The sequence below is a fragment of the Sebastes umbrosus genome, chromosome 15, assembly GCF_015220745.1.
Source record: "Sebastes umbrosus isolate fSebUmb1 chromosome 15, fSebUmb1.pri, whole genome shotgun sequence".
In the NCBI taxonomy this organism is placed as follows: Eukaryota; Metazoa; Chordata; class Actinopteri; order Perciformes; family Sebastidae; genus Sebastes; species Sebastes umbrosus.
In genome coordinates this window covers 2,958,350-2,976,164 of record NC_051283.1, presented here as the reverse complement: position 1 = coordinate 2,976,164, position 17,815 = coordinate 2,958,350, and the positions used below count along the sequence as shown (strand labels likewise).

At 39.7% G+C, this 17,815-nt stretch overlaps 1 protein-coding gene, 1 long non-coding RNA gene and 1 other non-coding gene across 3 annotated transcripts; all 3 read left to right on the top strand.

The window, feature by feature from the left end:
- Positions 1-13,278, top strand: LOC119503512 (NACHT, LRR and PYD domains-containing protein 5-like). The gene is made up of 8 exons (XM_037795343.1): positions 1-177; positions 1,342-1,439; positions 2,221-4,015; positions 6,661-6,837; positions 9,439-9,615; positions 10,161-10,334; positions 12,004-12,198; positions 13,260-13,278. Exons 1-8 carry the CDS (start codon positions 44-46, stop codon positions 13,276-13,278), a joined length of 2,769 nt encoding a protein of 922 aa, XP_037651271.1. The 5' UTR covers positions 1-43.
- A 2,016-nt stretch (positions 13,279-15,294) lies between these two features.
- LOC119502803 lies at positions 15,295-16,765 on the top strand. The gene is made up of 2 exons (XR_005210171.1): positions 15,295-15,370; positions 15,488-16,765. It is a non-coding gene; the product is annotated as an uncharacterized LOC119502803 (long non-coding RNA).
- Positions 16,766-17,243: 478 nt separating this feature from the next.
- Positions 17,244-17,362, top strand: LOC119504062. Its single transcript, XR_005210507.1, has one exon. It is a non-coding gene; the product is annotated as a 5S ribosomal RNA (ribosomal RNA).
- The last annotated feature ends 453 nt before the right edge of the window (positions 17,363-17,815 follow it).

Below are 17,815 nucleotides of genomic sequence, written 5' to 3'. Positions count from 1 at the left end.
TTACATAATCACAGTCAGTGTCCCTGTTTTACCTCTCAGACTGATGTCAGATCAGAAGATGGAGGAAGAGGAGGACAGAGCAGAGTCTCTAGTACCCAGCTGTCTGTCTATGAAGAGTTACCGGTCCATGTACGATCCTCTGGACTTCAGTAATGAACCTGGACCCTCAGAGTCAAAGTAAGAGACTGTTTCTACTGTAAGCTGACCTGATGGATGATGATGCATTGAGAATGAAGACTAAATGTTCTGCTAACAGATTTATATTCCTCAACATGCAGCTTCATGTTGTACTAACTGAGCAAGAAAAAGTGTCATTTCTGGCTACCATCTATGTTTGGATTATGAAAAAGAGTTGCTAAGGAAAATGGCTTAAATTATTTTTTATTATGCAACAGACAATATTTTTTTTCTTTCAGATGTTGAGAAGAATCTTAGTCATATAAGTCTGGAAAAAGCACATTAGTTTTTAATCACATTGATTTAAACATAAAAATGAGATAACATTTGACCAAAACTCATTTTAATTCAACCTGTTCAAGCTAAAAGAGATTCTCATGAACACTCCGTGTTATAAAGCTGATTTGTGTGATACACACGCCCTCATAGATAAACTCTGAGGTCAAAGGTTTCCTGTAAATGAATAACAGAGCAGAAGGATGAAGACTGTAGACTGAGGCAGGGTGAGTGTTAATCCAACATTTTATTACTTTACTGCCAAAGTGTCTGAGTCAGTTTCCTCCCTGTGGACTGTAGAGGAGAGACATGTGACGCTGCCACCTTGTGGTTTCCCGGCGTGCCCTCGCAATATGAGGTCCATGAGCAAGTTACAGTTCTTTTTCCTCCCATCATGTTATATAGCCTCCAGAATAATATCAATGATTTAAAAGTGGCCAAAGAGAGCTGATTATGTCCTTTACTGATTCACAATCACTTTGGGCAGTTTAGTTTGAGTTAGTTAGGTTTGAACTGAGGTTAGAAGTGGTCTAAATATTGAGGTAGACCAGCAGTCTGAGACACACAGCATGTAACTCTGGTGTTCCTTGTTAGAATAGATTAATATCAATGTTTTAAAAATGTCCGTTGTTCCTCTTTAATAAAGAAACTTCAGCCAGATCACTAAATGTTTAATAAGACAGTCAGACAGGAAAAGCAGCTAATTCTTGTTTATTAAAGCAGGAGAGTTCAAATAATGGAACATTTTCATCACAGACTGAATGCTGAATTCACTACCAACACTTTAACTCTTCTCTGTGACCATCTGAGCTTCAGTGTCGGCCAGGTCTGGATATTCTTCACCAACAATCAACAAATGATTTTAGTAATAAAGTAATGTCTCCACAGAGAGAAGAAGAGGAGTCATGCTTCTGTGGAGGAGCCGATGTCCAGATCCAGAACAAGACCTGGACCTCAGACAGCCAGTCAGACCAGCACTGTACAAAGTAAGACTGTAGATGTGTCTGCTGATGTCTTCATGTCTGGAAACTTGTTGTTTTAATACACTGACTATTGTTGTGACAACTGTTTAAGATCTTCTCCATCATACATATCTGCTCTGCATCACTTGTACTTTGTTCTCCTTTGAGAGAAAATCTGAACCCAGAAGAAATAATGTTATATTTGTATGTTTTGTTTTTATGATAGCACTCCGTCTTTGCATCAACCAATCAGAATGATGTTTGTTCTCCATCTGCATAGATGAAGATGGAGAACTATTAATCTCTGTAAAGCAACAACATCACTGTTCTATCCCAGACAGACAGTCACACTGATGAAAGGGGAGTTATCTTCTTGTCATTGTCGTATAACAATACATGCTCATGGGGGATCTCTTGTTGGGTCTCTAAATGATAGAGTACGGTCTAAACCTGCTCTATATGAAAAGCATCTTAAGATAACTTCTGTTATGATTTGACGCTATATAAACATAAATTGAACTGAACTGAACTGAACAGGAGCCACAGACTTTGAACAACATTAGCTTTCCTGCTACAGTCTCCTTCTCTGACTTACAAACACGTCTGGTCCTGCAGAGCGACTTGTTGAAAAACTATTAAAAATAAATATAAAAATCACGTTGACGTTAGTTTTGACTTCAAGAAGGGATGATGACTTTATAACCTTTACTTCTTTATATGTTCTTATATTGATTATTTTCATATTGGCATTAGAAATAATGAGTTTCTTTGTTTTGTCTTAAACTTTGTTTCTCTCTTTCAGCAGATAGAGGTCTGCAGGAGGTTGTAGATGAACATAAGATCAGTCTGAAGGAGAGATGTGAATGTGTAACTGAAGGAACTGAAGGAACTGATGAAACAGGAAGTGGAACCCTCCTCAACAGGATCTACACTGAGCTCTACATCACAGAGGGACAGAGTGAAGAGGTCAATATCCAGCATGAGGTGAGGCAGCTTGAGACAGCGTCCAAGAAGAAGACCCTCCATGACGCTCCAATCAAGTGCCAGGACATCTTTAAAGCCTTACCTGACCAACAGGGACACATCAGAGTCGTTCTGACGAACGGCGTCGCTGGCGTTGGAAAAACCTTCTCAGTGCAGAAGTTCACTCTGGACTGGGCAGAGGGCTTGGAAAACCAAGATGTCAGTCTGGTGGTTCTGCTTTCGTTCAGGGAGCTGAACTTGATCAGAGATGAGCAGTACAGTCTTCTCATGCTGCTCCATGTTTTCCATCCAACATTACAGAAGGTCACAGCAGAGAAGCTCGCTGACTGTAAAGTTCTGTTCATCTTTGACGGCCTGGATGAAAGCAGACTTTCACTGGATTTCCACAACAACGAGGTTGTGTCTGATGTCACCCAGAAGTCATCAGTCAATGTGCTGTTGACAAACCTCATCCAGGGGAATCTGCTTCCCTCAGCTCTTGTCTGGATAACTTCCCGACCTGCAGCAGCCAATCAGATCCCTCCTGCATGTGTTGACAGGGTAACAGAAGTACGAGGCTTCACTGACGCCCAGAAGGAGGAGTACTTCAGGAGGAGAGTCAGTGATGAAGAGCTGTCCAGCAGAATCATCTCACACATCAAGTCATCCAGGAGCCTCCACATCATGTGTCTAATCCCAGTCTTCTGCTGGATCATTGCTACAGTTCTGGGCCACATGTTGACTACAGACCAGAGAGGAGAGCTGCCCAAGACCCTGACTGACATGTACTCACACTTCCTGTTGGTTCAGACAAAGAGGAAGAAGCAGAAGTACAGTAAGGGACGTGAGACGAATCCACAGAAGCTGACGAAGGCTGACAGGAAAGTTCTTCTGAAACTGGGGAGGCTGGCGTTTGAACATCTGAAGAAAGGAAACATCATGTTCTACCAAGAAGACCTGGAGCGGTGTGGTCTGGATGTCACAAAGGCCTCAGTCTACTCAGGAGTTTGTACGGAGATCTTCAAAAGAGAGAGTGTGATCTTCCAGAAAACAGTCTACTGCTTTGTTCACCTGAGCATTCAGGAGTTTCTGGCTGCAGTCTACATGTTCCACTGTTACACAAACAGGAACACAAAGGTACTGAAGGCCTTCCTGGGAGAAACATATGTTCATTCAACCCTGGATGACTTCCTGAACAGAGCCATGGAGAAATCCCTTCAAAGTGAAAATGGCCACCTGGACCTGTTTGTTCGCTTCCTTCATGGCCTCTCTCTGGAGTCCAACCAGAAGCTCTTAGGACGTCTGCTGGGTCAGACAGACAACAGTCCAGAAATCATCCAGAGAATCATCAACAACCTGAAGGAGATGAACAGAGATAATATCTCTCCTGACAGAAGCATCAACATCTTCCACTGTCTGACGGAGATGAACGACCACTCGGTACATCAGGAGATCCAAGAGTTCCTGAAGTCAGAGAACAGATCAGAGGGACTCTCTGTGTTACACTGCTCAGCTCTGGCCTACATGCTGCAGATGTCAGAGGAGGTTCTGGATGAGTTGAACCTGAAGAAGTACAACACATCAAAGGAGGGACGACGGAGACTGATTCCAGCTGTGAGGAACTGCAGAAAAGCTAAGTAAGTCCAGATGTGATTAACTTTATAAATCATTGTAGATTAGTAGTTTAGTTCTTCAAATATACACACTATAAATTATTCTTAAAATATGATATTCTTATAAGTGTTCCACATGTTTATTACATAAATATGTCAGTTATACTTTGTCACAGATGTCAAAAATGTTTCAGTAAGTTGGGTCTAACCGGTGTAACGGCAGCAACAGAACGTTTGCTGATCCGGCGGGGAGTCGGGGCGGTCCTGGGATCAGAGCCCTGGTGCTGGGGTTTGCACTGGTTGAATTTGAGCTAACTGCTAACTGGGGGTACGTCTCCTGGAGCTGCCGCACACTCTACTCCCGGCGAAGCAGCCTCCCGGCGGCGAGGAGGACGATTTCTCGTTTCTGCTTCTTCTGATTTAATCCAGACGGTGCAGTGTCCGTTCAGAGCACGTCTGTTCAGAACGGGACGAATGCTTGCAACTTTCTCCAGAACCGCTCGTACAAACAACTTCACACTCGACATTGTGCTTCGTTGGGTCCCGAGCAACACACCTGCCATGAAATAGTTGCCTCACACACCCAAGTCACGGCTATTCAAGGTTAGGAACACCGGTGAAATACACTTAGCGGAGGTAATTTTCAAATAGGTGTATTTTCCTGGAGGTAACGTTATTAGTGATATTTGTTAGTATCAAGTCTGACACCGGGGAAATACCGTCTTACTCACGGGGGAAAACACACACAGGTCACAGCTTACTCACGATCACTCTGGTGAAATACAGTAGAAGAGTTTGGTTGTAAAGTGAACTGCAGTCAATAAGCCGCGGTCTGCCCGCTGTGGACGACATGCTGGACTCAGTCTGCAGAGCCCTGAAGCCCCGCCCCCGCTGCTGCACAGAGCGCTGCTCGCTCGTTTATTCAAAGTTTAATAATATTGAACGCGCGTCCAAATTGCACCAAATTTGAAAATGGACGTCCGTGGGTCCCAACCACCGGTTGAGTGGATGATAGTGTTGTCACGCTACCAAAATGCTGACTTTGATACGACACCCTGCCTAAATATCTCGATACTGAAACGATAACACGGCAAAATAGAGTAATAGATGACAGAACATGGAACTTAAAATTATTTTTTATTAATTTAAAATATTTAAATGTTACAATTTATTTATTAAAAAACTGAAATGGTATGCAGTAATCTGATGTCCTCTACACTTAAGTTTATGTGATTTCTTTGATAATTAATTTTATATTTGCATTTATTTTTATAATGCACACATGATTACATCTAATCTGTATTCTTATTTCTATTATTCTTATAGATCATCTATGTTTTTTTATATATTTTTATTCTTTTATGGAACAACGGTAATTTCCCCTGGGGATCAATAACTTATTTCTGACAGCGTTTAATACGTTTTTGGGTTGTTTTTTTTTAAACAGAACCCCCGTCGGTGCATCAGTAACAGTTCAGGCGGAGAGTGTTATAGCAGCACGGAAGACGACGAGAGGCTTCCAAAACAAAAACCTAGAAAACGATAATAAATTCAGATGAAGTTCTGAGAAGTTGATGAAAGAAAAGCTGCTAAAATCAGGAAGACACCACAGTAACTGTAGAAAGTAAAATAACACTTTAACACGTTACAGAGACACACGGTAAAATAATACTTTAACACATTACAGAGACACACGGTAAAATAATAATTTAACACGTTACAGAGACACACGGTAAAATAATAATTTAACACGTTACAGAGACACGGTAAAATAATACTTTAACACAAGCTCTTTGGTGGATTATGTGTTTTTCAGGAGATGCTTGGACAGATTCAGAAAAGATGGAAATACACAGCTTCCACCAATAACAGCGGTCTGATGAATATATAACAGCAGAATGGTAGAATTCAGACTTTTTAAGAGATCTTATACACACCAAAGATCAATGTTATGTTTTTAATGCTGAAACACTGATAACATCTTTCTGGTGACATTATGTTGAAAATAATGCAACCTTATTGGTTCTTTAATTGTGTTTGTGAGCTGAATACGTTTGATGCTCAGAAAAGAGTGTTAATGACAAAACGCTATGCAGTCATCAAAATATCTAATTATATGAATGTTTAATTATGTACAGGTCTAATATTATTATGTGATTTGTTTAATTTCTCTACCGTTTGGCAGCAGTCACTGAATTGTCCCATTTATGGATGTGAACCTTACAGCAGCAGGTAGTTAGCAAAGAGAGGTCAACTTTATCAACTGTATCATTATTACTTATTTACTGAGTTTTAAAAATGCTTTTCTAATCAAGAAGGCCTCATGCATCAACCCTATAAGAGCGTCCTGAGTGTTCTTGCCAACACACCAAGGCTACATCGCTACCTGCAACCAACACCTATACAGTCCTCAATAAATACCTATTCAATACTCTTCATCTGCAAAATTAAAGAAAAACAAAGATTAAAAGTCTGCAGGTTTGAGAGAGAGTGATGAGAATTATTGTTTCATGTCAAACAGTGAGATAAGATTAGCTAAACCACTGATGTGAGGAGCAAATGTTAATCAAAGAAGTATATATCAAACTGTTTAGTCATCAAATGCATGAAGTAAATATAAACTGTCCTCTTTCATAATAACATATTTTGTAATTTTTGTGTCATGACAGACTTTCTAGCTGTGGACTCTCAGCTACTCACTATGAAGTTGTGGCCTCTGCTCTGAAGTCCAACCCCTCCCATCTCAGAGAGCTGGACCTGAGTAGAAACAACAACCTGAAGGATTCAGGAGTGAAGCTACTGTCTGCTGGACTGGAGAGTCCAAACTGTAGACTGGAGACTCTGAGGTCAGTTCACTGACTGTAGTTTATGTAGTTTGTACACAAACTCTCTACGCACACAGCAGAAGCTTCAGTTGGTTGCGATCTCCTTACGTCACCACTAGATACCGCCAGATCCTACACACTGGACCTTTAACCACAGACCTTATTTCAGACATCTAACTAAAAACACATTGACCTCCAGACGAGGGAACAGGAAGTGCTAAAATGCAAACTCATTTCTGGGTTTTAGGACTCATTCCTGCAGCTCTCTATTTGAACATGTCTAAAGGTGCAGCACTCTTCAACAAACACGTATTGCACCAACTTAAAGGCACATAAGTGATGAATATGAGCGACACCATCAAATTACAGGTTTCTATGGTTCTAAGTTATTCCCACGTTCTTGTTGACAGCAGATCTAACTGTGCTCTGTTTTCATGTCAGCATTGTCTAATTATTTGAAGCCACAGACATTTAGATTGCATCAAAAAACAAATAAATATTCTGCATCAGAAACATTTTTGCAGGTTCATATTTTTCTCAAGTCTATCTGAATACAATACTCACATGTTCATATGTACATTCAAAGAGTTATTGATGTCTGTCATCATTCCTTCTGTCTGTGAAGCCATCCCCGTTTAACCTGAGTGTTACGAGATGAGGACGAAATCCACCGTCTTGTTCTGTGTAAAATTACCTGTAAAGTTGATCTTAAACTAATCGGAGGCTTCAGCAGTCTGAGTTAGACGTATTAGGGCTGGGTGACTTGGACAAAATCAAATATCACAATATTTTTGACCAAATACTTCGATATCGATATTGCGACGATATTGTAGGATTGACCATTGGTGCTTTCACAAATTATTTACACCATGAGATTTTTTGATAAACAATCATCAGTAATGTGGATCTCATGATGAAGTGTAAATGACAAATAATAGTACAGCTAGAACAGTCTGGTAAGTTCAGATAATTACTTCACTTTATTGAAATGTAGCCTTTAAAACCAGGAAAAGACGACACTGATGTCATATCACGATAAAAAAATATGCAAAATCTAAGATGGTATCTCGTCTCATATCACGATATCGATATAATATGGATATATTGCCCAGCCTTAGTATGTATCCAGTCAGTATGTTGTGTTTGACAGTTTCCTTGTTGAGCTGCAGGAGGATTAGTAACTCAAAGAGGGAATTTGGTACTAAACAGTCTGTAACTTTGGTAAACACTAGGGGTGGGAAGAAAAATTGATTCACCTTTGTTTCGCAATTTTTTCTTTACGATTTAGAAATAGATTTTTTAATGCCATAATCGATATATTTGCTCCATTTGAGTCTATGTGGAGGTAGAAGGAAGTTACCGCTTTTATTGTTGTACTCTGAGTAACGTGACTTCATATCTGTTCAAACCAAAACAAACCGCAGTGAGCCGAAACGAGAAAGTATAAAACGTTGGAGGGTCAGCGTGGATACGACCTGCACCCTCACATGTTAAATCCAGCGTGGTAAACACTACACATCCAGTAGGGGATGGAAACACTTTGGGTTTCACACATTGACAGGAAAAGCAGAGCTAGACATCACGGCTAAAGCTGCATGCTAACTCTGTCAAGGACAGGAAACGTTATCGTATGGCGGTAACGTGGCGGTCGAGCCGGCCGTCGCTCTTATCTCCGTGGTCAAATGGGCCGACGCTACAACTGTAGAGCACCCATATACTGACATTTATGTTAAATGTATTTAGCCTTTGATTTTGGGGTTTCGCTGGAAATTTTTTTATAAATACTTCCTGACAATGACTGATATATTTGACTTCAGGACATCTCTGACTACATACATGCTGAAAATCAAACATTTTTACTGGATTAATTTAGATATTTTCTAAAGTAAAAGTCCCTAGAAGTGTATGATTCAACTTTTTCCCATGGTCTAGTGTTAAAAAAAGTTTACAAAAATCGCAATAAATTGTAATATCGAATCACAATACTTAAAAATCACAATACATATTGAATCAGGTGATAGTTGAATCGACCCAGCCCTAGTAAACATCCACTTGATTTGTCGGACTCAGACTGCTGAATCTTCATATCAGTTTCAGTTGAACTTATGAAGTCATTTCTTACAGTGTAGTTGTGTAATGAAGGGACCACTTCACAGGAGGAATGATTACTGCCACCAATAACTCTTTTAATGTACTTATGACATGTTGTTGTTGTTTATAGATACACTTGAACAAATGTTGACCTTTCCTGTAAATGACATAAACCTGCTAAGCTACCAGATACAGTGAGAAGAAGGCCATGTAATAAATGAAGTAATGAAGTCCAACAAGTCTGATTTGATATTGATCCTCTAATTCCAGACTTGACTGAGATCAGCAGCATGTTATAGATGTGTGTTGACATGAACAGGTGTATGAATGTTGTGGTGACATCTGGATGATGTCTGTAGAAGGCTGACATTATGATGATCCACAATAACACCATGACAAAGTCACTCTACTCATTTTAGGGAAAAGATCATTGATTAGGACATAGTAATGTTGAGCTACACATTTAAAACCTGAACACATCTGACAGGATTATAAAGTAATTTTTATCTTCATTATTTATTCTTTATTCAGATTGAGGTGGTGCAGTTTGTCAGAGATCAGCTGTGCTTCTCTGGCCTCAGCTCTGAAGTCCAACCCCTCCCATCTGAGAGAGCTGGATCTGAGCTTCAACAACAACTTGAAGGATTCAGGAGTGAAGCTCCTGTGTGGTTTTCTGGAGAGTCCACACTGTAGACTGGAGACTCTGAGGTCAGTTCACTGACTCTCTGTTACTATTAGAGATCTTATATGTTTAATTAACAAATGAACCTGATTTATGTACAAACATAACTTACATCCATAAAGTTGTTAATGTCCTTTTCTTCATATGTTCATGTTTCTTGAACTAAATTCAGTCTGCAGTCACAAAAGACTTGTGTTTCTTAAAGAAAGTGTAGAAAATGTCTACTGTTAGTTGTTAAAGTAAATTAATGTTTATCATTGTTGGTAAATGGTCACATCTGGATACAGAAGATCCTCTTAACTAATATTGGTTCTAAATTGATCAAGTTTACTTCATGAAGTAGAAATATTTCTCTGGTTTCTGTTTGTTTCAACGTGTTCCACAAATAATGTCTGATCATTGATATTGATCCTTCAGCACACACACATAGATGAACACAGAGATCAGCAGCATGTTATTGATGTGTGTTGACATGAACAGGTGTATGAATGTTGATGTGACATTTGGATGATGAACACATCTGATTGGATTATAAAGTGATTTTTATCTTCATCATTTATTCTTTATTCAGATTGAGGGACTGCAATTTGTCAGAGACCAGCTGTGATTCTCTGATCTCAGCTCTGAAGTCCAACCCCTCCCATCTGACAGAGCTGGAGCTGAGTCACAACGACCTGAAGGATTCAGGAGTGAAGCTATTGTCTGGTTTTCTGGAGAGTCCACACTGTAGACTGGAGACTCTGGAGTAAGTAGAGGGTCGGAGTCGGTCCATGCTGGTTTCAGCTGTATTGTTGTGATGTGTTTCCTCCGTTAAGGTGTGAGAGGAGAACGGTGACACACAGAGAGAGAGAGAGAACAGTCAGCCAATCAGATCAGCCAGAAGCTTGTTGTGATCATGTGTTAGAGTTGATGTGAAGAAGATGTTGTTGTTGTGTTCATGTCTCCAGGAAAAACACTGAGTATCTTAATGCTAAAGTCCATTTTCTTCTTCAGTGGTTTAGTCCATTGACTGTGGCAGAGCATTGTTGAGCTACACATTTAAAACCTTCATATATCACAACACCTGACTCCGTCATGTTAAAATAAATTGTAAAAAAAACATAAATATGAAAAATAAATAAATAATCTCTGTTTCAGCTATCAGACAATAACAAATATATTCAGTATTTTCTTTTTCTATAAATGTTATGAAGCTTTATGATTCTTTTACTGACTGAAGAGTTTAAACTGAAGATGCTTTGATTTTATGACTCCACTATTCCTATAATATATATTGCAGATGAGTTTTGTTCACATTTCTCCAAAATCCATCCTGACATATTTGACGTCTTTGGAAACTTTGAGATCTTGAGTTGAATCTTGAATCAGTTTCTGTGCTTTTATTTGTGTTTGGCTGCTCAACATGAGTTTGTATAGATGGATCCACTAGTGGAGCTGTCAGAGTTTAAGAGGTGAAGTCACTACGTCTTTACAGAAGTAGCAGCATGTTGTCATTAATACTAATGAGAGCTCTGTTTCACTGTTTGTGTTTGACAGTTTTTGACCTGCATCCTGTTGGCTTCAGGTGTTTGGAGTTTACATTTTCTAAACTTCTACGTTCTAAACCTTTTTCAGCTTTGAACACATTATTAAACATTGAATGATTTCAAGCAGGAACGCTGTCTTCTAAACTTACATCATTTATTCTTTATTCAGATTGAAGAGCTGCAGTTTGTCAGAGATCAGCTTTGCTTCTCTGATCTCAGCTCTGAAGTCCAACCCCTCCCATCTGAGAGAGCTGGAGCTGAGTATCAACAAGCTGCAGGATTCAGGAGTGAAGCTCCTGTGTGGTTTTCTGGAGAGTCCACACTGTAGACTGAAGACTCTGGGGTCAGTTCACTGACTCTCTGTTACTGTTAGGTATCTTATATCTTTAATTAACAATTGAACCTGATTTATTTACAAACATAACTTACATCCATAAAGTTGTTAATATCCTTTTCTTCATATTTTCATGTTTCTTGAACTAAATTCAGTCTGCAGTCACTAAAGACTTGTGTTTCTTAAAGAAAGTGTAGAAAATGTCCATTGTTAGTTGTTAAAGTAAATTAATGTTTATCATTGTTGGTAAATGGTCACATCTGGATACAGAAGATCCTCTGAACTAATATTGGTTCTAAATTGATCAAGTTTACTTCATGAAGTAGAAATATTTCTCTGGTTTCTGTTTGTTTCAATGTGTTCCACAAATAATGTCTGATCATTGATATTGATCCTTCAGCACACACACATCGATGAACACAGAGATTAGCAGCATGTTATTGATGTGTGTTAACATGAAAAGGTGTATGAACATTGATGTGACATTTGGATGATGAACACATCTGATTGGATTATAAAGTGATTTTTATCTTCATCATTTATTCTTTATTCAGATTGAGTGACTGCACGTTGTCAGAGATCAGCTGTGCTTCTCTGGCCTCAGCTCTGAAGTCCAACCCCTCCCATCTGAGAGAGCTGGATCTGAGCTACAACAAGCTGAAGGATTCAGATGTGAAGCTGCTGTCTGATCTGGTGAAGAGTCGACACTGTAGACTGAAGACTCTGAGGTCAGTAGAGGGTCGGAGTCGGTCCATGCTGGTTTCAGCAGTATTGTTGTGATGTGTTTCCTCCGTTAAGCTGTGAGAGGAGAACGGTGACACACAGAGAGAGAGAACAGTCAGCCAATCAGATCGGCCTGAAGCTTGTTGTGATCATGTGTTAGAGTTGATGTGAAGAAGATGTTGTTGTTGTGTTCATGTCTCCAGGAAATAAAGCTGGATTACAGCTGACAGCATCACAACATGTATAGAGACAGTGGTCCTCATCCATCAAACTGTCGTACCATCAGATCTGATCAGAAAGTCTTTGTTCTCTCATTGATCAGTTCATCTCTGTCACAGCTCTGAGATCAGTCTGACTGAAGCCTCAGGTCACTGGCTCTTATTTCATAGAACCGTGGTTACATTTAGTAACCATGATGTGGTCTGCCCATAGAGCTATTAAAGGAGGGTAACGGGATGAGGGTGTGGAGGTTTAGTGTCTTTATTAACTCGTTCAAGTCACTAGGAGCAGCACACTGGAATGAGTGACGACCAGAGGAGGTGCAGACTTTAGGAACGACCACACTGATGAATTAGCTAGAAGATAAATTGCGGTTCCTGTTGGAGATATTGAGTAGTGAGCGGAGATATGGAGGTTGGTTCTGCTAATGATAGTTTTATAAATGAACTATGTGCTCCATCAGTGACTGACAGCTGATGAAGGGAGTCTCTGTAAACACTGATTCATGACTTCTGTTCTCTTCTTCTCTCATCAGCTGGAGGCTGTGATGATCTCTGTCAGAGTGAGTGATCAGAAAAGTGGATGTGTTGAGAGGATCAGCCGTGTCCTGATGATCTACAGAGGTTCACCACCTGGACCTGCATCTTATTTTGTCTTTTTTTATTCATTCATATATTCTGAACCCAAAGTGCCTCTGCAGAATAGTTCAGTTCATGACAACATAACTGTAGATTAACACATTTAAATAGATCTTTCTGCTCTGCTTTGTGTCGCAGCTCCACCCTGTGGAACGATGGAGTTTTGCTGTTTATTTCCACATATTTCTAAATAAGTTAATAAAGTTACCCTATTAAAACCGAGCCCTCAGGAAGAGCGTCTGCATATGACATGATAACTGACTGATAGGTAAACATGACACAGGTAGATGTGATTACTGTGGACAAGAGGAAACGGTGGAGCATGTCATGTTGCATTGTGGGAGATATGAGGAAGAAAGAAGGCCTCAAAGAGATTAAAGTACACTTTGATTTAACAGATTTTTGTAATGGAAAATGACATTGTATGTAATGATGTCTCTTTATGCAACAGTGGAGAGTTCCTGTCTCTGTGCTCTTCGTCTCATGTAGTGGGAAAGTACTGAGTGTTGACTTTTACTGGGACACTGTCTGAGTAAAACAACTCCTTTTCTCACAGTCCCTGTTGTAGATTTCTATATAATCACATTGTAATAATCTCCTGCAGTGCACTCTTCTGCAGACTTTGTGTGACTCTGTATAATCAGTGCCTCTTCTTGCAAGAATAAAATACAACAAAGACATTTCATCTGTTTGAGATCCTTATTTCAACGTTCATTAGGACTCATCTCAGAATATTGACAGAATTTCCATTACATATTCTACAAAAGAACTCACTAATTGAGTGTTATAGAACATTATTTCAGTATCTTAGACAAATTAATATGATTGGAAAAATATGAGGTTGTTTGTTTTCTTTTTTCTTTTCTTTTCTTTATTTTTTTGGGATATAGTAATTATTAGCCAGAATGATCCACACTCCTTCCTTTGGGTTCCTGCACACATAGGGGTGGAAGGAAATGAGAATGCAGATATATTGGCCAAACAATCATTAAAACGACACTTAATTGACATACAAATACCGTTAAGTAAAGCAGAGGTTAAAACTACTAGGACTACATGCACAAAACCTGGCAGGAATACTGGGACTTTAGTGACACAGGGAGACATCTGTACAGTATTCAGACACATGTAGGAGCTGGTGGAAGAGATGGTCATTACCCGTCTGAGAATAGGACATACAGGATTAAACCAAACACTCCATAGAATAGGCAAGCACCCAACTGGACTATGCACGCACTGTAATAAACCGGAAACTGTCAAACATATTCTTATAGAGTGCAACAAATATGACGAAGAAAGAAGGGAATTGATATCAGGAGTAGATGATGGAAATATTACAATCTGCTAGGAAAGACATCTAAGAAAGTACACAATCTTCTAATTAATTACTTAAGGGCAACAGGAATAATGGAGAGAATTTAATTAATATTATTATTATTGTTATTATTTTTAATAATAATAATAATGTGAAATAAACATCAGAGATGCTTTGCTACAAGCAGAAACTGCAGGAGCAACTTAGGACATGGTGTTGCACGTCCTCCTCTAAATAACATTCATTGGTGGCAAGGTGGTCAGAGCATTCACATTGATGGGAACCCTTCTGCATCTTCAGCAGGTATCTCAGGGTCATAAGCGTTTCGCCCCTTAGCCTGTACGCTTCACCAGAGTGGGGCAGTGGAGACTACATTAGCCTTCACCTACAGAAGGGTTCTAGTTATAGTTTTTTTTTATTTTTTTATTTTATTTATTTATTTATTTTATTTTTTTCTGCCAATCTACTGCTCCACACTCCAGTCCAGTAGGTGATGGTAATGCACCAAATCGTTGTTTGCCAACCACCAATAAAGCTCAAAGAAGAAGAAGAAGATAAACAACAGTGAACTCTTCTCTTCTCTGCAGCATGTCTTCAGGAAGACCAGCTTGACTATTTTCTGTCATTTTGACCAGAAAGTGACTTTTTGTAGTTGGTGCTGCAGCCTTTAACCTTTAACCTTTAACCTCTAACCAGCATGGATGAGAACACTTTAAAGCAGCTGGTGAAGCTCACTCAGGATGGACAGGTTGACTCTCTGCAGAGACTGATGAGCAGCTCTGAGGTTCAGTCTGTCAGCAGGAGACACTTCGGTCGGTCTGGGGACACCCTGCTGCACTATGCTGCCAGGAGAGGACACCTGGACATGCTGCAGTATCTCATAAAGCAGGTGTGCATGGATGTGGAGCTGCACAACAACGACTACAAGAGGCCTCTGCACGAAGCTGCATCCATGAGCCACCAGGCCTGTGTTAGCTACCTGCTGCAGGAAAGAGCCAACGTGGACAGTCTGAAGAAAGCTGACTGGTGAGGATGATTAATGCATGTTAAACCAGGGAGCAGATGATATAAAAAGAAATGTTGTGTATGCATGCAGCGCCCTCTGTTGGCTTTAAATATGCCTTATTTTGCTGTGTGCATCAGCTGAACCTCATCATGCAGCAGGCAACATCACACATCCCCAGAGACTCAGGGGGCTTTGTGAGGATGCTTGAAGACGAGGCTTTTTGTGTTTTCCTGACATTGTTCCATAAGATCATGCCACAGGTGGACATGCTTTTCAACCAGCTGCAGAAGAGGAACATGGACCCTGTCTTCATCAGAGCACTGGTCCAGAGGTTCACAGACAGCATGCTAACCATCAGATAAATAACTCCCAGATATTTACTATTAGCTGATAAAGTTGTTGTTAGAAAGATGAGTTGCTCACTTCCAACAGTCTGTAAAAGCCTGAATGTGCCTTGTCATCAAAGTGAATGAACATCATAGAAAAGCACATCACAATAATATCTGTTTAGAAGTTTAAAAAGGAAAGAGACAATCAGATTTGGATAATAATGCAGGTAAAGTAGTTATTAAACACAATCCACCAGGTCAGTTTCTAGAAGAGGCCTAGTTGTTATTGAAGATGAATTTAATTGTTATGCAGACTATACGCAGGCTAAATGCACAGCAGAATAACACTACATTGCATCTGGATCATGAATGTAATATAAAAAAAAAGTGAATTATATAACCATACTGTAAACAACAGTGAGTATATTGCACACAATGAATAGAATTGCACATGGATCCAGTTCTCTTTATACATCCATGATTAAAACCAATACCAGCCATTTCTCATATTATAGAAGATAAATATTTGCTTGTAACAAACAGAAAGAATAAGATAAACTCTGAATTCAGTTGAGGCTTCACTTCAGTTTCTCAACTGACTACAAACAGATTACGTCTGGATTTAGGTGTAAAGTCAGCTCCTTCATATTTAATATGTTTGATGTCAAATAAACAAACAGAACTGATTAACATGCGTACTCTAGATTTTATATTCACTAATCATGTACGTACAGGAGGATTCCAGTTTCATGTGTGACTCTTCCAGTTTTCACATTACATGACTGAACACAGACACATGAAGTCGCCCGTGGAGCTTCTTCCACTCAGAAATCCGTGTTGAAGCGGTCGTTCTCACCACCGTTCATGTTCTGTTGTTCCTGCTGGAGCTGCTTTCTGCCAGCAGATGTCACCGTTCCCTCTGTTTTAGCACAAAGGAGGTTTATCAGAATGGATGCAGTGAATGCTTTCTTCCTGACTGACTTGGTGTTGTAAAGGTTAAGTGTCATCATGATGTAGTTAAACTGGATTTAAAATGATGGAAACTGGATTTGAAATTAAACTCGGCACACAAGTTTCACAAACGTCCACTTGGACTCAAGTATGAACTGATTAGAGTTTGGTGGTCAAAGGTCAAAGGTCATGATGAAATGATGAAGTAAGCTTTTTCACTTCTCTTTTACAAACAGCAGAGGGCGCTGCTGCTTCTTTGTTGGACACTGGCAGGCACTGATGAAAATCAATAGAATGGTGTACACACAATGTCAATGCTTTTCAAATATTTTTTAAAGAGCAGATCACGAGTTACATCTGTGTATATCATTATATCATCAAGCATTATCAAAATGCTGCTTACACAGCAATACAGCAGTGATAATAATCCAATAATAGTTTTAGCCTGTAACAATGTAACACTGACAGAGTTTGTTACAAAGGCCATTTTTGTCATTATAGTGAGAATATCTGTTTGTGTTCGTGACAATCTGCAGCTGCTACTTGTATGGGCAGAATACCAAAACGTTGTGTTACAGCATCTTTAAATGGCCTTTTTGTTGCTGCAAATGTTGCTTACGGCCATACCACCCTGAACACGCCCGATCTCGTCTGATCTCGGAAGCTAAGCAGGGTCGGGCCTGGTCAGTACTTGGATGGGAGACCGCCTGGGAATACCAGGTGCTGTAAGCTTTTTCACTTCTCTTTTACAAACTGCACAGGGCGCTGCTGCAGCTTCTTCGTTGTACACTGGCAGGCACCGATGAAAATCAATAGAATGGTGTACACACAATGTCAATGCTTTTCAAAGATTTTTTAAAGAGCAGGTCACGAGTTACAAGTGTATATCATTATATCATAAACTAATTAGAAGCTGATCAATTTCACTCAGAAAAATTTGTAGGAGCGAGGAATGATGAAATTCAACATCCAGAGACAAGCTGCTCTGGTTTTCCAAGTCTCCACCGGAGAAGCAGCGGCGCCCTGTGCTGTTTGTAAAGAGAAGTGAAAAAGCTTACAGCACCTGGTATTCCCAGGCTGTCTCCCATCCAAGTACTGACCAGGCCCAACCCTGCTTAGCTTCCGAGATCAGACGAGATCGGGCGTGTTCTTTTTTTTTTATCTTTTTATTATAAATTATGACAT

What these genes read in the sequence shown, in the direction of transcription:
- LOC119503512 (XM_037795343.1), top strand. Translation starts at nt 44, where the DNA reads ATGTCAGATCAGAAGATGGAGGAAGAGGAGGACAGAGCAGAGTCTCTA. An exon ending in TGTAGACTGGAGACTCTGAG is followed by an intron (nt 6,838 to 9,438) that starts GTCAGTTCACTG and finishes TTCTTTATTCAG; the next exon opens with ATTGAGGTGGTGCAGTTTGT. An exon ending in TGTAGACTGGAGACTCTGGA is followed by an intron (nt 10,335 to 12,003) that starts GTAAGTAGAGGG and finishes TTCTTTATTCAG; the next exon opens with ATTGAGTGACTGCACGTTGT.